General features: G+C 41.2%; 1 protein-coding gene across 4 annotated transcripts in view; it reads left to right on the top strand.

Annotated features, from left to right (window-relative positions):
- Positions 1-21,614, top strand: part of DPP6 (dipeptidyl peptidase like 6) — a 563,740-nt gene that overhangs the window by 488,624 nt on the left and 53,502 nt on the right. For all 4 annotated transcript variants that reach the window (XM_075746658.1, XM_075746660.1, XM_075746657.1 and 1 more), the window contains exons 9-10: positions 17,238-17,392; positions 18,518-18,615. In XM_075746658.1, the coding sequence (XP_075602773.1) occupies positions 17,238-17,392; positions 18,518-18,615 (253 nt within the window). The remainder of the gene's footprint in view (positions 1-17,237; positions 17,393-18,517; positions 18,616-21,614) is intronic.

The following is a 21,614-nucleotide window of genomic DNA, read 5'->3' as shown; positions in this document are numbered from 1 at the left end:
TAGGAGTGCTGCAAACAATCAGAAATCTGCATGATTTGCTGGAAAAATATAGTATGCAAATGGCATCCTGATTACAAAGAAGCAATGAGAGATGAAATCCCATTTTGCTTTTGATTAGTGTGTACAATCGATTCTTTGGTGGTGTGTTTGTGGGGTTTTTTGACTTGAATTTTAATTCAAAACTCAGGTTACATGAAATATTCAATGGAAAAGTGAACAGAGTGCAGAAAAGAATTAAAAAAGTTCTCTTTTTAAAATGAGGTCAATAAGCTTTTATGAGTACAAAAATCCATCATTCTGTTGCATATCATCTTGAAATTGTCTCCAAAGTTTCTTCATGAATTTCAATTTTTCTCAAATTCTTCTAATAATGCTGGGATAGTTCCCAGTTCTATCACATTTAGAAACAAGGGCCTTAACATTTCACAAAGAACTTTTTAGAGCACATAATATAGAAACATAATTATTTTTCAAACGGGAAGTCTTCAGTTTTGCCTAAAGCAGGATTTGGGATTCACAAAAGTGTGTCAGCTTGTTCTTCCCCCACCACGCCCCCCCAACTTTAGATCCTAATTCTTTGTGACGTGAAAACTGGTTGCTGTAGAAATTATTTGGATTCAAGAGCATGATTTCACAGCCTGAGTCGGATGAGCTTTTCGCAATCACCTTTTTGATCAGATTAACGCTGGCCCCTGAGCTGACCCACAGCCAACAGGCGCCAGGCAAGCCTCTCCTCCCAGACCAGGGAATGCTGATGGTCTTGCTCGCTTTCCCTTCAGAGAGGTCTGTCCTGCTCCACTGCAAGGTCCATTTCTTGTCTTCACTGTAGTGTGAACCTTTGTCTCCTCTCCAATGTATGTAACATCCCTTGCATGGGGTTGTTCGGGTGTCAGTGTAACAAAGTCTTAAACTTCATGCTAAATGCAGCAGTCGCCTTTGTAAGAACAGCTCTCCTCCTTAGCACCCACAAAACAAGAACGAGATTAAACGAGCATCACAGATGACGCTCAGCTGTATCTCTTGGTACATGTCTAATTATGACCTTCACTGAGGCAATTATTCTGTCTTGATCTTAATGTCTTTTGCAACCATCAATTAATAAAACTTCACATAATGTCCTGGTAGAACAGGAATTATTACCACTTTTTTTTTTTTTTTTTAGAAGCAGGCAAACTGAGGCACAATTATTGACCTGGTTTTAGATGAGATGAGAGAAATCAGGACACAAAACTGATGTGAGAGTCTCACCTTGGCCCCTAGATGCCAAATAAAATGCAGAGCATCGCACGAAAACCCAGATCTGGCTATTCTCAGCTTGTTCCTGGGATCGTCTCTGGCACAGACGCCTGGCAGGTCCCCTTCAGGTTTGGTCACAGGACATGAGGGATGCGTGACTGGAGAGATGTGTCTACGTGGGTCACTGTGCAGGAAGACTGGGCTGGTCCCAAGTGATTTCAACAGGAGCAAGAGCCTTGCCGGCCCATGGGGCACCCTGCAAGCAGAAAGCAAATGCCTGCTCCTAAAGCTGTTCAGCACCGTGGAGGGGCTCGTGGCCTCTCACCTGACTTGCAAATTCCAGAAAGTAAGAACAAATCACTTCACTCCTTCCCTTTTTACACATATGACTCACAACCATTTGCCTCCCACATTAGTTTTGCTTTTCCTCAAAGTTGAGTCATTGTCTTGTATTTGATTTAACAATAGCAGAAAGAAAAAAAAAATCAACATTGTTTGCCACTGCATAAAATAGATCAAAATCAATTCTTTAAAGGAGGCTTTCAAGATAGCTAGATTAAAGATTTGGGAAACTAGTAAGAAATAGAACTGAAGAAAAACAGCTCCTAAAAGCAAAACATTATGTTTTCATGTTTTAAAATTGAAGGCAACAGTCTGAAAACAGACATCGAAATAAATCTACTTGATGGGAATTATCTGGAGATCATTGTATTTTATTGCCTTTGTTTTGATTTTCCAGTCTCTGCCTCAGACTGTAGGCACGGAGATGACTTAAAAGATTCAATATCTCATTTTAAAAATTAAACTTCACTTGATTATTGAACTGACCCATACTAACCTGGAGACTGTTATGTATTATTCTGGAGTATGACCAGCAGGCTAGAAATCGTGAGAATAAGATAGGAGCGAAGAGCTGTGCCCCCAACAGTGTCACGATCTCAGGTGCGATAGCTGAGGCTGTGCTGCCCCTCGCAGGCACGGCACAAAGTTGCAGCACACGGAGAGGGAAAGGATTAATTATGGTGTTTTAAAATTATCTTGGGTTTTTTTTCTCTCCCTTCTCTCCCCAACACCCTGTGTGTTGCCCGAAAATCTGTCTATATGTGTGGTGACTCTTGATAAGGGTCTAAAAGCCCTGTGATTTAGCGCTTCTTGCCGTGATTTTATCGTGAGTAAATATATACCCTGGAGAAATCGTTCTCCAGCCAGATGTAGGTGTTTTAGGATCCTGTCTTGCTTCTTGGCTCTTTTCTCTAATATTTGACATCTGGAACAACTGTGGAGGTAGCATCAGCTATTGATGATAAAAATAACCTGGTGGATGGGAGGGTCAGGAGAAGGCTGAGGGAGTTGATGGGGTTATTGTCCAGCACTATAGAGCAGAGAGCAATTTGGGAATTTCCCTGTGGATTTCCCCATTTTAGCCAGGTCAGTCAGTGAAGCTGCTGCTGTGGCTCATGGGTACCATCGATAAGCACCAGGCCTGGAGCAGCGGTGGGAGAAGTTGGCATCCTTCTGCTTGTACGGCTCAAGCGGCAAACAAGACGTTCACTTCTGCCCACTCACGAACTCGAGGTTCTTCTAAAAACGCTCTTCTTGGGAATGCTTGACTCAGTTAAAATGTTATGTTGTTTGAGTAGGAACATCACAATTCTGCATATGGGGCACCTCTTGTTTAAGAGCCTACCTATGAATTTTGGGCATCTGATTTTGACCTTGCTAGTGAGAAGAATTTGAACTGGATGCTGACCTGGCAAATAGTGAACCAGGAAAGCCTGGCATGCATCAGAAATGTTTCAGTTCTTTTGTAAGATTTAAAATGATTCAAAACAGAATAATAAGCCCAAAAAGGAGACAAGATAACTTTAACAGGATTGTTCTGGCCCTGTTAGCAGAGAGCATGTGGTGCCAGATGAGAGGTGGGAGTAGTAAGACAAAAATGCAGACGTAACAACAATTTTTTTCCAATGTGAACTGCCATTCGGAAGTGTTGTAGTAGATGATCTACTCATAACCGAGGCCCAAGATTATCTTTAACGAGCAGATCACACAGCACAATGCTGCTGAATGGTGCCTCAGCCTGAAGGGAAGTTGCAGGAAGAGTGGAGAAGCCAAGAGGTATGTTTGCCTCCAGCCCATCGAGTCTTCAAAAGGGCCACTGCAGAATCCAGTCCTGGCACAGCTCCTTTCCCTGGCAGAGGAGGAAAGCGGCGACATGACGGATGTAGCCATCTTGCTCAAAGCCCAAGCACCAGCTCTGACTAAGCATATTAGAGTTAAAACAGCCAACGTTTCTGTGCCCGTCCCAGAACTGATGTTCTCCTCTATGAATTATTTGCTTGAAGTGTATAGAAATTACAAATGCAAGTCCACTGAGTGCTTGGTAGTAAACAGCAGGTTACAAAGCATTTGGCTTTGGTTCCAGCAAAATAATGTTCCTGGGATATCCAGAGACTGTCCCTGACCAGCTGTGTCCCGTGTTTGACCTTTTCACCTCCTCTAGGAGAAAGAATGCATTGGAAAGCACAGCTAAGCTATGCGTTAGAGGAGAAACTAGCCCTTTGCCTTCAATACAGCAGCTAAAATGTGCCTGAAGATCAAGAGTCACTTCTCCTGTCTGACCTTACCTCATTTTAAGATTGTAGTTTAGATTTGTGGAAAGAGCGTGCACTTTGCTGACCACTTGAGAAAGGAAAGAAAGCATTAAACAGTTGCTTGGCTGCACAGTTTTCCTGAGTAAACGTCTATTTTTGGTTTCAAGTGGAAAACAATGAATCACGTAATGGATTCACAGGTATGAAAGGAGTGCATTTGGCTCCTTTGAACACAGGAGTCCTTAGTGGACAAACATAATGCTGTTACATTTCTTTGTATTACGTTGAAAAACAAGAGCTGGATCCTTAGTTAGTGTGTATCACTAGATACGTTATTTATACCAGCTATGGATTTGGACTGAAAACTGCACTAAGCCAGCTCTCTGAATACACAAGGCACAGAAAGATAATTTACAGGCAATTAGTCAATCAGGTGGTTGTATTTATAGCCGTATATCATGGTCCCTTTTTCAGTTCGTGAACGTAGATCTGCAAAACAGAAACCATACATCCTGTTAGCACTCCTTAAAGAAATGCTTTTCACACTGTAAAATAATAAAAATCTGTGTTATCGTGATGTAACCACACTTTGAGTATTTTCACTTACTGCTGGGATCTTGCTAAGCCTGATGAAGATGAAACCTCACACCTAATGTGCCAACAAAGTCCTTGGGATTTATAGCCACAGACCAGCACACAATCTTCAGCGGCTGGAGGGAATGACAGAGAAATATCACCCTGAAGAAACCTGAAGAGTAAATCACAGCCTCCCTCTCTGGTGGACGTTCCCACACGCGGGTCTCTGTCCCCACGGGAGCAGGACGGAGTACCCATCTCGGGGACTGCCGCAGCCGCACATCACCAGTGGGAAGGGATGTTCAGCCAGCCCAGAGCTGCTGTGTTTTCCAAGGGTAAAGTTACCATGAAAAGATGAAAGACATCCAAGAAAGCCTTAGAAAGAAAGGACAATATATATTAAAATTAGCATCTGAGTTTAACCCACATCCGAATACTCCAGGAATAACATGACTTAGAAAATGACTGGGTTTAGTGATAAACAATAGAAGGGAAGGAGTACAACTCAGCAGTTCTGGCTCTACTCAGCATGGACGACGGTATATTCGTTGCAATTTGATAAATGTTTGCCATCTGAACATTTTGAGGCATTTCAAAACATGTGTTCCATAGCCTGGTGGTGGGAAAGCACTTGCCAACTTGGTACATCCCAGTATCCTATGTACTAGGCCTGGCTCTGCCTAGTGCTAAGCTAACACCCCGCAAAGCCAGACCCAGTCCCCAGACTGCTGCGGGGAATAGGGAGATATCGGTCAGCCGCGGTCTCAACACAGCAGCGCTGCTAACGTCGTGGATGTCATGGTAAAAATATACCGGAGAAAAAAGGAGCTGCTATAATGAGTCTTTTTTTATGTGGGAATTGTCCTCGATACTAAATAGGAAGTATTTAAGGGTAGAGCAGGCTATGAAGGCCTTGGAAATGAAGATTAGTCTACGTTAGATATCGTGAGCTGTTAGGTAGATAAAAATGGAGCCGTCTCCATCCTGCCAATAAATGCAACAGATAAAAAAGGGAAAGGAGGAGGGCATTTTTTTCCAACCCTTTTTTCCACCCTTAATCAGCAAAAACCAGCAGACAAAATTATCTTTGGTAGATTGGGATTTGTGGGGTATGGGTTACATTTATTATCTGGTAGGTTATAAGCTTTATTATAATTTCCGGTATTTGCCTGCCACATCCTAAAGAACAATACGAGCTGGATCTAGTGTGTGTCATTTATAACTCTGTGCATGTCATTTATATGGTAATGGGGGAGTTTCCCCTCATCCCCAGCGATTTCTGCAAAATTCTACATGCTGTTTCTCAGTGTATTTAGCTTACTCCAGTGTAAATTAAAATGCACATTCATGATCTTTGAACAAAGTGGGCAAGGATAATTAGTAATTTGATACTGTTCTGCACAACGCAATTCAAAGTAATACTTATAATTTGCAGTTAATTAATCGTGGTTTTTTTCCTTAAAATTCTTAATTGCCTTTCTATGAAATTCATTTTTAATAAGTTTTTTTCCTACCAGTTTTAGATCCAATTATGCAGATATTGTTTTTTCTCTTACTGCATGGTTCTGTGTGTGTGCTTATATGTACATTTCTCTATGCATTTCGGTATTTTTTTCCTGAAATTTTTCTATGCTGGTTTATAGATGAGGTTTTTGTCAGCTGAAATTAAAAAGTTGAAAATAACAGAATCAGTGTACAACTATGAGAAACAAGACGCAGCAGGGAATAGACAACTCAAATAAATACAACAAAATTGAAAATAATATCTGAATCTCTGTAATTCCATTGCCACTATGAATAGTTAACCTCATCTGGTATTTAATTCACTATCCAATTAAAACTCTCATTAGAAGACTCTAATTGTTGTAACTTTAAAGTAAAACCAGCAGTCGTTAGAGACACAAACTTTGGACTCTCCAAGGAAATTAAAATGGTCATAAATTAAAAAATAAAAAAGTTGGTGAATACAGACATATGTGGGGGTAGTGCCTGTGATGAGAAACGTATCACGGACCAGACCTTTGCTGGGCAAGGCGCTGAGTGCCCCGCGCCCGACAAACCCCAGCATCTCCCCTCTCGCGAGCAAGAGCTGGGGGATGCCGCCTCGCTCACCCTGCCGATGCCCTTTCAGGCCTTCGCACCCGTCGTGCTCTGCAGATGTGGAGGGAAACACTCACAGCATCTTTCTTTCCATCCCCTTCCACCTCACCAGAAGAGAAGGTGTTTCCCTGATTTGTCTGTCCTTGTCCGGGCATGTGCTTATTGCCTTAATAAAAAGGGCTTTTGAGTGGTTGTTGCAGAAATGTTCTTCACTGCAAACCGATTTATGCTTTGCCAGCATTTCTCTATTGGGCGCTAAACATACACAAAACATTGGGGTTTATTTACTATCATCTCACTTATTTATGGGAGTTTCTGGGCTGGGGATGTCAGTCAGAGTTACACGGACTTGCTGCCCTTGTCCTCGGTGCAGGGTACCGTGCGGCTTTCCCTCGTGTTGTAGTGCAGCTGGAGACATCGCCGGTACCCAAACCATCTGTAACTATCTTCTAGGCATTAGTGGGGTTCAGCCTGAGGTCTGCAGCTCCCTGGAGAGAGGTGGGGTAATTCCAAGTGGTCCAAGGAAGGTCACTATGCAAGCTTTTGTCAGTGGATTTAGAATTACTGTGCAGTAGTCCACAGCGGAAAAATATTGGAAAAAAAAAAGGATTTCCTAGTAGTAGAGAAAAAAAGAGATTTCTATGGGTCACAGGTGTGTTTGTCTTTTCTGTGTGTTTCTCTGTGTCAATAGGAGAGGTCCTTCAAGATTTGCACCTAGGAAGAACATAATTTCTGTTCAACATGCAAGTGCCACCACTCTGATAAACACAGTCAAACCACACTGACCCAACAGTGGCATAACCTTACTACATGCCATTACTTTCATTAATAATAATTTTTTCTATTCTTTAATAAGAGTGGGTTTTTTCTGAAATATGTCCATAAGCTAATTCAGATTCTGTTTTTATCCTGCTCTCTTTCTTATTATTCCTGGGTAAGTCTATTGATCTCAGTGGTTCCTCTGATTATTCAGTACTATAAAATCAGATTCATCCTCTGAGTCATTATGGAGCTAAATCTCTCAGTTTGCCAGATCCTGAATCACTGTTCAGGTTGAAACCTCTGGGAATATTGCCATAGTAAGGCAATATAAACTCTGAGTGGGTTTTTAATGGCTGTTCAATGACTGTAGCAGTTTAAACTGGGTAAGAAATTTGGAGCTAAACTAAATTTCGTCAATGTGCTACAGTTCTCATTTTATAATGCTGGACCATATTTTGCAATATTAACTGACGTTTATTAGCACTCATGCTAGGTGACTAGCAGGTGCTGCTCAGAGTGAATAAATCATGCAAGTAATTCATGTGAAAGATAGCTTGCGCAAGTGCTGGTAGAAGTCCATGGGGTTGAAGAATCAAGTTCTTTGATAGCAATGTCAGGCTGTTCAGTCTTCTATCTCTGATATTTCTTTATGAAGCATTAAAAGAGATTGCTTTTGGGCATTTGTGTTCTTGAACTATTGCAATTGTCTAATGTATTTTGGATAGTCAAATTCAGAGGGTTTTGTGATCACTAACTTTCTTGATATGTCTGTAGCTATTGAAATGGATCCCCTGTGTCAAGGTTGACTGTCCATCTTCCTCCTATCGTAAAACCCACAAATGAGTTGGGAAGAATCTGTAACTTTTAATTTAAAGGAAAGGTGAAGTGGAAGCTACTTGAGCAGATTTGAATAGAGTAATATTCAGCATATAATGAAAGCCTTGATTTGTCTCACTGCATTGCGCAGATAAGCAAATTGTATTTCCAGCCACAGCAACCTGTTAAATGGCAGGGGGGAAAAAAAGAGAAAGGGAAAAAAAAAGGCTTTGACTGTAAGGTGCCCTACTGCATCCAGTCAGTTGGGCAACAGGAATTCTGTCTTGTCTAGGTCCTCAGCAATTGAAAAGGTACGATACGACCTTGCAATGAACATTTACCCACAGCAATGAGCTGCAGTGCAAATTACTCAGAAGACTTTTGCCAGGAAAAGTGTCTACAGATTTAGTGCCTGTAGCTAACAGGCTTTCGTGGAGAGCTGACAACAGGCTGCGGGTTTATGTTGGTGCCAGGTGATGGAAAAATACATTCTTATTATGCATTAGGGACATACAGCAGTGTGCCACTGTGGACAGGATTTCTAGATGCATTTGCTCTTTGGAGTGGGAGTTAGAAACAGGAGTATCTGTCAATATGATATCTAAGTAATATTTTTACTTGCATAATTCAGTTCTCATTTTCATTCTTACATCTGAACATCTTGACAGATCACAGACTTGCCTGTGTTGATGAAATGTCTGCATGATGGTCAAGCCAAGGATGGTCCAAGAGGTTTTTACTGTGGCTGACACGTCATGAAAGGAGGAAACCTGCTAATTGTTAGGAGCTATTGTGAGCATTAATCATTAATGATTTTGAAAGCAAACAGCTAAGGCTTGCTAAGGATGGTGCACAGGGGAGAAAAAGCCAGTAGCACAGAGAAGGGAAACTTCTAAAAAGAGCAGAAGGAGGGCATGGAGGCAACTCAGTGTTGCTCTGGCGCGTTTGTCCAAAGAGGTGTATACCTTCCTTTATGTTTTGCAGCACTTACTGCAAAACAGGCTTTAAAATACTGGCGTGGCCTCACGATAGTATGGCAGTGTGTATGGCATATGGTATGCTTGCTTGCCTGCCTGCCATGGTTGCTCTGGAAGGGGTGCCAGCCCTCCAAGGGAGCTGCTTATTGCTGCTGGTGGAGACACAGGGTCCATGTGAGAACCAAGGGACAGCCCCTCTCCATGGCTTTTTGCACCTCAAGTGGGATTTGTACAACTGAGTGTGCTCAGTGTGCCAGCATGTGAAGATGGCCTGGAGGAGCCCCCAGCCCCTCTGGCCATTTCTGAATTGCTGAATTCTCTTATTTGTGCGAATCTGCCTGTACTTCTCAGACGACATCACAGACTTGTGTGCATCTATTTTGTTCGGTGGTTTTTGTCAACCAATCCATTTGTATGAATGAGGGGGGTTGTAAACAGTTGCGATTTCTTAGTTATTACAACCTGAGCCTGACCTCCTGCGTGTGTATAAGAACTGCGGAGGCGTACCTGAGGACAGGATCAGGCCAGTAGTCAATACTACCAGCATTTTGAAGCCCCGAAGCACTCAGACAGCAGAGAAGGTCTGGCAGTACTCGTCAATAACCTTGTAAACAACACCCCAATGCCCTGACTCATATAACAACTACAAGATCTTTTACTGTTGGAAACACAACAAATTAGAAGAATCAATGGACCAGGGGAAAAAAAACAAACCACAAGTATTAAACCAACAGTTTTGATGTGGGCAAGATGAGTAGCCTCAGAAAATCTCTCTGTCTGTCAGCAGCTTGATGCCATCCTGGCTCTGCTGGTAGTTGGGACTATGGATAAGGAGCTTGGGTTGGAGTGGTCAGGATTTGGCCAGGCTGGTTGGCAGAGCTGCCTCTGATGTGAGCACCCTGGCTCTGCTGGATGCTGTTTGCTCTTTGTCTCTCTGTCATTTCCTCAAGGGTCCTTGCCAGGTATCACAGAGGTGACATGTCTTCTGCTGGAGCACAGCAGCTTGTGATGTTGTTACACAGAGCCACCTTCAGCTTGCAGAAGTAAAGGTGGACCGCAGCCAATTTGCCTTCAGATTTGGTGGGGTTTGACTGTTTGCCAAGCTTGGGCTTGGCTCAGGCCATGCAGCAGCTTTTGAAAGATGTGGAGGTAAGATATGGCCTTGTTGACCATGAAGAACATATGAAGAGTCCCATGGGGTTGTTCTCGGTGCTGAGCATGCACCATCCTACTGGAATGAGCTTCTCTTCAGGCCCTCAGCATCTGGGCACAGGGAGGCAGAAAGCACTGGCCAAACCCTCGCTCATTGTCTCAACACAATGTTCTGCAGGAGCAAAGGGCTGCAAGGCTGTGCGAGTGGAAAACAACACGTGTTCAAGCAATTAAACTGTATGACTAAGGCGAAATTAATGACACTTGCAGCCCACACCTTCCCTGTCGTTGAGGAGATGCAAATCTCCTGGCTGGGCTCCTTTCCCCGAGATGAGGGGCTGCCACCTTCTCGCGGCTGCCAAACACATGGGAGCACTTCGCCTGCGTCTGTTCGGCTCCACAGCTGCCATCAGCTGGTGAGCTTTTTGGATGAAGGATTTCATGACGTGTTCTCTAAAACATGTTCTCTAAAGTATGTCCTCAAAAATGCCATGAAAGGAAGTAGTATTTTATTCTTCATAAGCTTGTTGCCTGTCAGTGGCAGAGGAGGCTGCACGTTTCGAGAAGGAATAAAGGGTCACTGGGGTGAGTGTTACAGCTCAGGTTTTCTTAAGGATCTCCTGGATGATGGCACAGACACCTTGAGAATGGTGATTGTCTGCATATAAGGGCTGTGGGATTGGGCTGAGCCTCTTGTTTAGGCTCAACCAAAATTTTTTTTTTTTTAATTTTCCTACAAAAGGTTGTTGAATTGTTTAGTGGTCCTGCAAAATTACTTTCTTTTTTTTCTTCACCTGACTCAATTAGACAGCTGTGAAAGAGGATTAATTGCACTGAAATCAATAGTGCTGCAGGGCTGTTGCTGACATCAGCATAAAATAACGTCGACACAGGAAAATGCAGATTGGATATAGTAATATAAAACAGTTTTATGCCATTTGCATGCACATAACTACTTTTACACCCATTTTATACCTATTACAATGACTTAATGGAAGTCAATGTAGATCTACACTACAGCAACTGAGAGAAAAATTTGCTTGCGTAAGTATGAAAGATGACAGGGTGGTCCTCTAAAGCCATCCCTGAAACATATGTCAGTGAAGGCCGATATGAACAATGTGTTTTCCCTCGCTGGGTAAAAATACTTTCGAACTATACAACGATAATCAATTTGGACGTGTGGTTGGTGGTTTGAGATGGTCTAGTAATTGATTTTAAAACAGATGGCAGCTGTCAAATAAGCATTTGTATTTATTTGATGTTTCTATGAGAACCCTTGGGGTTTTGCTATCTCAGAAGTCTTTGTTTTCTCCTTTCCTAGACCCCCTTTCTGTTCTCTGATCTCTCTTCTTCTTATGTTCTTTTGATGCTTCCTACTGACAAATTCTTTTGAGCTTTCTTTCCTAATGTAAGCCGTGGCCTTTATGTTAGGCTTTAATTTCGTTTTGTTTAAAATTCCTTTTTATTAACAGTTTTAATAAAACAGCAAAATGTCTTCAGCACACCAAATAATGATCTGAGCATCGTCTACAATGCTGCGCACGAACAAACCCATTGATTACACTTTCTGGAATTGCTGCACTTTACTACCTCAGCAATAAATAACACAAAGGTGAAGTTCCCTCTGTCAGACAAAATCTTGCATAATTCTTTGTGTAAAAATTAAAATTTTCTGATATTAATGGGTGTATTGACAGAAAACTAGATAAGTTTGTGTGTGTGTGCGCATATATCTATATCTACTCAGAGGAGAATCAAACTATTTTCTGTCTTTGTCTTCTGTGGGCACAACATTAATAATATACTTTTGATTTCCTACTGAAGAAGAAAATGCAATGTCTGGAACGAGAAGAGAATTTAATTGTATAAAAGAAATTGATTTATTTAATAGGTAAAACTTTTTAAGTGCCTCTACCCATTACATCCTTATTTTCATCTCTTGAGATGAAGAAAGCCTCTACTTTTCTAGATGCAGTAAAAAAAACCCTTTCTGCTCAGTCTCCAAGCACACCTCAGCTGTTATAAATTGAAGTTACTTTTTCCAAGTTAGTGACACTGCCGTTGTTAGCTGCACCTCATCCATATAGCATGAATGGCTTCACCAAGGGTGGACACACCATTCAGTTCTCCAGATGATCTCTTGTTTATCTGCAGCATGGATCTATGAGCAAGTAATTTTTTCCTGGAAGAGAAAAGGTTAGTTTCTTTGCATTCATTGTAATATTTTACCTGGGCCTTCTTGTTAGAAGATGTTAGCAATTAAAGATTGAAAAGCTCTTAAGACCAGTCTTGCACTGAGTGGCTCGCTCCTGTAGACGGGCTTTACGTGCCGCTGCCCGTGGGGCTGTGAGGGATGATTATCACCGTGCTCACAACAAGGGGTGGCAACATGGACAATGGGCATGGACACATCTTGAGGATGGCTGTGAAGCGATGGGATCCTGCCTTGCACAGAGCAGAAGCATGAGCGTGGCCAAAGGAAAATGGCTGATCAGGGTGGTGTCTCAGGCTATTTCATCGTACATGGGAATTGGGGTATTGATGCTTGTAATAAATATAGCCTTGGTTGGTAAATTATACAGCTGATACAGCTATATGCCTCTGTTGACTGTGATGACAAAAAACCAAATATATCCTTTCACTTGACAATTATTTCTTTATTCCTTTTTCTCAGTTTTTCACCCTGACATCATATTCATTCATTTTTTTTTTGAACTGATAGAAAGGAGTCGCAACAGTACCTGTCAGAGCATCAATCTGTCCAAGCATCCTTGTCTTCTTGTGCACATCTCTGCTTCTGTTAACTCGCACTTGCAAATTACAAGTTATTTGTGGCCACTTCAAAAATTGGAAACAACCTCTAAGCTACCAATGAATTTCCCAGTCAGTCATTGGTGAAGGCTTCATGCTTTTCACTGACTGCAAGCCAGATCTTTGCCACCTTCAGCAGAAAGGCATGATTCACAAATATGACTCAGGATGAACGAAAGGTGCAGAACTAGTTAGATTTTTAGAAATGCATGAAGAAACCCCTATGGCCATGGCGTTTACCTGTACTTAGTAACAAAGAGGAGCCTGCCAGTCTAGAACTCTGCACAAGCCTGGGAAGTGGATTTGGTATGGAAATGTCTGTAGAAATACCACAATGGCAGATTATGGTTCACAACATTAAAACCATCTGTGTGGATTTCCAAATGTGGTCCATACAACAGGTTTTATCCAGAATTCGCTGGTCACCACTGAGGGTGCAGAAGATAAAGCCCCGATGCTTTTTCATGCATTGACTCTATAAGGGAAGGCAGAGGTCTGGAAGCACTTCAGTGGGGCTGTTCAGTGCTTAGACAGAGGTGGACATGCAAATTAAAAGTGTTTGACTTCTATGGCCAAACCTCTGCTAAAGGTGCTATACAAGTATCCAAAGGAATAGCAAAATCTACTTGTGAAGATTCTTACAGGATTGGGGTGGATATTGTCCATGGAGAAAGAGGCCAGATCATTTTTTGAAATCCCTTCCAGCCCTATTTCCTGATTCCCGAGAAGTTTGTTCCCTAAAGTAAGACACAAGTCTCCCATTTCATTGCTCTTGCAAGTACTGCTGGCATTAACTCAAAGTTTAAAAGAAGCAGACACTTCCTTTCCTATTATATAGGTGCTGGGCTAGTTTTGGATAACACACCTAGTAGAAATGTCCATCCAATCCCTGATCCATTGTGCAGTTCATCCAGGAATTGCCATTGTGGTATCATGGCCAAATGCTACATCCAAACCCAGATTCATCACTTGCTACTTGACAGCTGAGAACCACAGCAAGGGACTTCTCCTTTCTGCTTCCTGACGGTGAGCAGGAAAGGATCTATAAGGAAATGTTCTTCTGAAGAGATAGCATTCCTGCTGAGGGCAGCCTGATTCATTTTGGATGCTATTCAGGTCTTGATACCAAAGACTACCACCTACATAATGCACTGAATGCAGCAACCTTTAATTCGGCTCAGGGAAGATTCCTCTCATCACGCCTCTGTTATTACCTCCACTTTCGTTTCTCATCAGTGATACTAAAGTCTCTAAAATGGATATATACCCAGTTGTCACTGAATATACTCCAATCTAGGACTTCAAAACTGCCTCCTGAAGGTCTGTTAACTTAGAAGACTCTTTGTTTCACAGCTGTGAAATGATCATTCAACTGAGTCGTATTCAGCTAGAAGAGGGATTAAAATACACGTACTCTAACACTCCTTGAGCATAAACATTTCACTGGATTAGCAGCTGGCTGATACATATCCCCACCAAAAATTAACTACTACTAAGCACAGTCATCCAGCTGTTTCGGAGTGGTTCGATACCGAATGTAGTAACGTGGAATGAGCATTGACTTGCCTCAGACACTGTGCTTGAACCCAGCGACCAAGTCTGACCAGGCGGTATCACAGTCCTCGTTCAGTTAAAGCAACCGCACGCTTCATTCTCACTGGTTTTGGGGTTTGCACACCCCAGTGCGATGGCTGGCAAGCAAAGCTGTGGAGAAAGAAGCACAGAGCCACCAGCAACCAACTGTGAGGAATCTCCACATCTCACTCACAACATCCCTACATTGTGTAGCACCCGGTGACTGTGAGCTTTGAGGAAGAGAGCAAAAGTTTTGATGAATTAGCACTTTATACTCTTAGCTAGGAGGTCATGAGGTATATGTGAAAGAGGGCTTTGGTGTTTGAGGAGAACCTGGTTACTTATATGTGTGAAGTGGGTTCTGAACTGACTTTAGAAAGACTGAGGAGTATTGAATATATAACTGATTTTCTGAGCATGTGGCAAATGCAAGCACAAAGAATAAAGTGTCCCCAAGAACAAATTGTCTGCAAACTGCATTTTATTTTCAGCTGAAACTTTCTGGTATTAAGGCATTTTATATTTCATAAGAATGTTCTCTAGTTTGCTAAAACTAACTGATCTCTCTAATAATGACAAGGTCCTGGCTTTGTTTCAACGCAAAGGTTCACACAATTAAATCTCATTAACAGAGGACCACAAAACCTGCACTAAAACCTTTCTTGGCATGTGACCTTCAGCAGAACTGCTTCATTAAGTCTGAGATTCTGGAGATGTTTGCTGAATAAAGTCATTCCTAATTAATGTTAAAATGTCAAGGATTCATCTGCCATCCATTTTTACTCCTTTTCCTTTATGGTCTTAATTATCTTTTTAATAAGCAACCAATATAAAAGTCAAAAGCAGCATCTTTTAAATGTACGCACAGCAGGTGGGACAATGCAGCAAAGCAAATTTGCCAGACGCGTGCTTTCCCGTGCAATATTTGCAACTTCCTAGACATCCTTCTGAAACCTCACTTAGATGTTGCTATTAAGTATTGATTAACTAATTTGTTATTTGTAGAAGGCATAACTATCGGCGATTTTCCCTTGCACTCTTTCTAATGTTACCTTGAGTTTTATCTCAAGCCATCTGCAAGTCTGGATTAACAAAGGTGTTCATTTACTCTATGATGAATATAACTGTCTGTTCTCCAAGGATCACTCATCCAAGATTTTTTAAAAAAAAATAAAATAATCTTTGGTGATTTTCTACTCTTCAGACCAGAGGGACATTCTGGCTGGATCGAGGGGTCATCATAGAGTGGTGTACGAACATAGTGGGTCTGAACTCTGAAAATCCTCATTTGTTTTTGCAATGACCAGCGATAACAGCAGACGTTGGAGCTGCTTGGACCTGTGCAGCAGGGCTTCAGTGATGAAGGCTTCAAAACCCTCTGCAGCATCTTTAATTCTCATTCTCACATTAAAGTAATGAGACTTGTCTTTCTGCCCATCAATCTGTACAGCATATGCAAGTCCTTCTGCTATGGTTTAAATAGGAATGACTCATGATATTAAGCTTCTTAATGAAAATGGATTACATTATTGCCTTTTGCAAAATGGGAGGTTTAAAAAGCCAAGTTAGTGTCTTCCAAATGTCAGTAACTGGAGACACTTTGGACAAAGAGTGAATTTTATAGCTTTTCTGGATATCTATAAGCTGAAGTCATCTTTGCAATGAAAATGATAAGTAAATGATAAGAAAAGGTATTAGAAATTTGAAGTTCTTTGAATTTATGTTTAGTGAGAATTAGGGTCTGCCAGCCTGCAAAATAATTTCTTATAACGGCAATTTTGTTTTCTCCTTACATACTTGAACTCTGACATGTTTACATTGGCATCTTTCTGAGTACCTTTTCAATAGCAACTACATTATTCAAATCACCAAAAAATCCATAATCCTAAAACTCAGCCTGACCCTGGCTATTTATTGAAAATTGCTTTGCAAAACTGATTTAAAAAATGAAATGGGGATAAAAGTCAAGATGGTATCCGAGCCACAGACTCTAAAGCCTGCTATCTTGTAAAGCGTTACAAAGTTCCAGCATTTCATAACCTATAGAAAATCACTATTTTTGTTTATTCCCAACTGGCATCAGAGCTTAAGAAGATTTAAATTGTAGCTGAAGCACTTGTATCTGAGTATAAACACTATTTGAATCCATTGATACGTGTCTGGTATGACTTTGTGAACTCTTTATGGAGGAGAACTAAATCTCAGCCATTGCAGTCCTCCGCTAGCCCCGAGGGAACTCGGTTGTGTTACCATCGCACCGGCAGGAACCCAAGCTGTGCCAACACACGCACGCATATATGTTCACATATCCATGTACAGGACACACAGTAGGAGTAGCAGCGCCTTTTATGCTGTCATGGATGTGTGTACTAATTTGAATAATGTGATGTTTCTTGAGAGAAGATAATTATGCTTAATAACCTATATATTCAGAGTAATTGTTATCAATTGTGTTCATTTGTGTATATGGCATAATTTAATGAGTATTTTTAATTGATATTCCTGTGGCATCCTCCCTGTGCTGTGATTAGACTGGGATTTTCATATCTATGCTGTTTCATTTATTGCTAACTAGTAATTTATGTCTAATAGCCTTTTTTTCTGTTCTTGCCTTTTTTTCCTTTTTTTTAATTAGAGGAGATCTTGAAGACTCATATTGCTCATTGGTGGTCTCCTGATGGCACCAGGTTAGCATATGCAACAATTAATGCCTCCAGAGTCCCCACCATGGAGATCCCGGTATACACTGGCAGCCTTTACCCTACTGTTAAAACATATCATTATCCAAAGGTAAGGTAAAATAAAACAAAGTCTTGTTCTATCAATTTTTTATTTTTTCCAGTAGGTTCAGACAGGAGACTGCATATTAGTGCACATTCATAAGCAATGAGAATAAACAGATCTGAGGGAAGATAGCTGTTCCCTGATGAATGTGGTCTTCATTACTCTTTAGTTGCATTTGTAAAACTGCAGTTCTCAGATTCGAGTATTAGTCTTTCTGAATATAATGCAAGTAAAATTTAAAATTTCTTGCTTTGTACCCACACAAAAGCAGTTACGCTTCCATGCTAGATAGGTGCCTGAGAGTTTGGAAGCCAGCATTACTACATTTAGATACATTTCCTTTTATATAGAAGGAAAATGTGGTATTTGGGCTTCCTTAGAATATCCAGGGTGGCCTGATGTCAGAGGAGATAGCCTGGTTTCAGACACATGATGTGCCTGAGCATTACAAAGAACACAGTGAAAGACAGAAAAGACTTAAGAGCCAATGTCTCTTTGATCGCAGACACCTGTGCAGCAGTCCTGCAGCAGGTACCCAGCACCAGCGCAGCTCTCTGCCGGCAGCCATACACTGCTGCCGTTATTGCTCTAATTTTCTTCTGTAAGATGGTACAGAAGCGTACTGTGCTGCAGTCATTTCTTCTGGGTATCTCGCTTTACGCACTGATTACCTAAGACCTCATATGTTAGTCCAGATTGAACCATAATTTAACAGGAGAGAGATCCACATATACGCAGGTTTTGTGGAAGGTAGCAGTGATTCAGCAGGGGATGCCCTTTCCTACAATACAAAATGAATCAGTATTTTACTGTATCTACTATCATTCTGTTAGACAACCTTTTATCAAAAGATACATAAAATACCAGTATTTCTAGTCACCACAAGAAGTAGCATTTTTTACCAAGGCGAGAGGTGTCTTAAGTAAAATTACTGCTTGGTCGTGCCCACCAACCTCTCCACACCTCGGTGCCACATCACTACAGTTACAGTTTTCGTGTGAACAGCTGCAGCAGTCCGGTCCGTAACCCCATAAAATGGGAAAACGTTTTTATAGTTCATAGGGCCATAACAAATCAAAACCATTCTGTGTTTTATAAGATAGGGTAATTTATTCTTATTTTAAAATCCAGGCTGGAATGGAAAATCCAACTATTTCTTTGCATGTGATTGGCCTGAACGGACCTACCCATGACCTGGAAATGACTCCCCCCGATGATCAGAGAATGAGGTAAGTGCTTTCTTGCCCTGGGATGCTGGACCCTTTTTCTGCCAGGGATTTAAATCAGTCCCTGACTTTTTTTCAAGATCAGTTTACACTGCTTTTCTCTTCCACTATCGAGAAGTTTAATTTTGTGTAAATCTGTTTAAAATTTTTAAAATTATGTTTCTTCTTGTGTATTTGTATAGAACATTATTCGTTTTTTACTTGAAATCACTGTGACCCAGACTAACTTCAGCTTAAGGCTGTTCTTAGAGAACTCAGCATGATGTCCCAAAATCCATAACACGTTCACTTCACATGTAATCACGGGCATTGTAAAGGGGATATTGTCTGCAGCCTGTATGAAAGACCACGAAGCAGAAACAGGGCAGCCCTATAATGCAGCAAACACGAGCTCACTGCTTCATGACATGAACACAGGAATGAAACCAGGTGGACATTCTGCAAATACATTGCCCAATCTTCATTAAAAATAAAAAGGAAAGCTCTTTTCTGTTTTTAGGGCAAGTGTATTTTAGAAGTTGGCCTGCAATTCAGCCAACTACTTAGACACCCATTTCTAATTAAGCAAGCGCTTAAGTCTGTGTTCAGCAAGAGTTTTAAAGTTTGGTTTGGACTTCAGCACGTGGTCAAAGCTTGAGCTACGTTTATGGGTCGGTGCGCAACTGAAAGGAAGATCACGTTGTTCAGGATAATGCATGGCACACCTCCCTGCAAAACTCAGAGATTAGAATCCAAATCTGGATTTCAATAACTTTGATTTAAACTTGAAATAGCTTTCATAGAATCAAAGAATCTTAGAAACATAGAATCATAGAATCATTAAGGTTGGAAAAGACCTCTAGGATCATCAAGTCCAACTGCCAACCCAACACCACCATGCCTACTAAACCATGCCCCGAAGTGCCCCAAAGTGCCATGTCTACACATTTTTTGAACACCTCCAGGGATGGTGACTCCACCACCTTTCTGGGCAGCCTGTTCCAATGCCTGACCACTCTTTCGGTGAAGAAATTTTTCCTGATATCCAATCTAAACCTCCCCTGGCACAACTTGAGGCCATTTCCTCTTGTCTTATTGCTAGTTACTTGGGAGAAGAGACCAACACCCACATCCCTACGACCTCCTTTAAGGTAGCTGTAGAGAGCGATAAGGTCTCCCTTCAGCCTCCTTTTCTCCAGGTTAAACAGCAGGCTGAGAGAAATCAGACTCTGCTTCTACATCCGAAGTATCTATAGTGACCCCTCCAACTGCAATGCTGCATGGTTATCCTTCCCAGGCACATCACTTGTTCTCATAGGAGCATCCAACCAACATGCATGCTCACCTTTGTTTACTGACTGCTAAATTATATTGCTCGATCTGTAATTCCAGTGCCAATAAAGATAGAGGTACGGCACAAAGCTAATGAAACAGGGCAGCTTGAAGGGCAGGGGAAGGGACAGGGGTGGTCTTCATTATGCATGGTAAGTACATAAGGCCTGTGGGTAGGCTGAGTAGTCATCTGATGACAGGATACTAAACCAGTGGGATTATTTAAGATGGCAGTTGCCTTTCTTTGCTAGGAAAGCTAATGTCAGCTTCAGAGCATGTTTTCACTGAATAACTCTAAAATACTCCAAATCTATTTATGCAACAAAAGATGTATGACCTGTGACCAAGCCAAGTGGACATAACTGCACTTGCCTTTCAAAAAAAACCCAACTTCAGATCTGTATACAGCAGGTAGAATTCAGGATCGCAGTGTCCCCGTCAGAGTATCCTCATCACAGTATCAGAACTGCGGCTCCTGGACAATATCATTTTTCTTTTGCTAACATCCTCTGTAAACAGAGAGGCTCAGAAACATTTTAATTATGGTAATAACTTCAGCCTGCAAGATCCAAGTGTTGTTAATAAATTTGTCCTATGTGGTTATGGGTGGCTGTAATTTATTTGGTTGCAATCAATATTGTAAAATGATGCAAAATATATCATAATTAATTAGTCTCTGTATATTTCATCAAAACCAGGGCAATTTCCATCCCTAGGGCATGATATAAGTAGTGCTGCTAGAGCAATAGGGGTGTATTTTCATTATGCATATGTTTTCTGAAATGAGAGGATTAGTGTGATAACATTTCATTAAAATAGACAAGAGGGATGTACCATACAGTTAGTTACAGAAGGGAGTTTCAAAGAAGCAGGGGAAGCTGGTGATAAGGATCTTCAAGCAGAGCGGTCCTATCTGAAGCATTTCAATGTGCTCAATCTGTTCGCGCAGATGATATATGGACAGAGCGGTACTTCTTGGTGTTCTTTTTATCTAGAGCAAAGTGGTTTAGTACCATTAATAAAGCTGAGAATAAAGTGGAGATATGCCAGGGTCTTTTTTCTTTCACAATTAAAAGTCAGAAATTTTCCACAGAATTGGGATATTTTCCAGTTTAAAAAAAAAAAAAAAAGCACAAAGCTGATGATAGGAAAATATATTTGGAGGAAAAATGTACAATTTTGATAATTTTTCCTTTTAAAAAATCTTTCGTTCTGAGTATTTTTGCCAAATTTTCTCCAATGCCATGTTTTTCTATAAGAAAAAGAAAGTGAAGGGAAGGAGTGGAAATTGCAAGGGGAAAAAAAGTATTATAGCATTTAACACCTGACAGGCATTTTTTATTTTGGTGAAAACCATTGGACCCCAAGAGTTACATCAGCAGGTCATCAGAATTGGACCATGATCGAACTTATTTCGCATGTCATATTTGCATCCCAAGTGGCAAATTAAACAAAGGTGTGAGTGTAGAAATCACCACCAGTCCTTGCATAGGACATGGACAAATAAATAATGGAGAAACTCAGACAGCTCGAGTCTGGATGAGAGGCAGGAGCCAGCTGTGCCCCAGGGACCGTGGCCTGGGCTGCTGCCTGTCACTTGGCCACATAATATATCACTGTCTGTTCTTTGTGGTGTTTATGGCTTTATTACTGCTGTCACACTTTAAGTATTCATATTGTAGATTCATACC

This window comes from Balearica regulorum, chromosome 2 (assembly GCF_011004875.1).
Source record: "Balearica regulorum gibbericeps isolate bBalReg1 chromosome 2, bBalReg1.pri, whole genome shotgun sequence".
Taxonomy (NCBI): Eukaryota; Metazoa; Chordata; class Aves; order Gruiformes; family Gruidae; genus Balearica; species Balearica regulorum.
The sequence above is the reverse complement of the archived record's forward strand: the minus strand, read 5'-3'. Positions and strand labels throughout refer to the sequence as shown.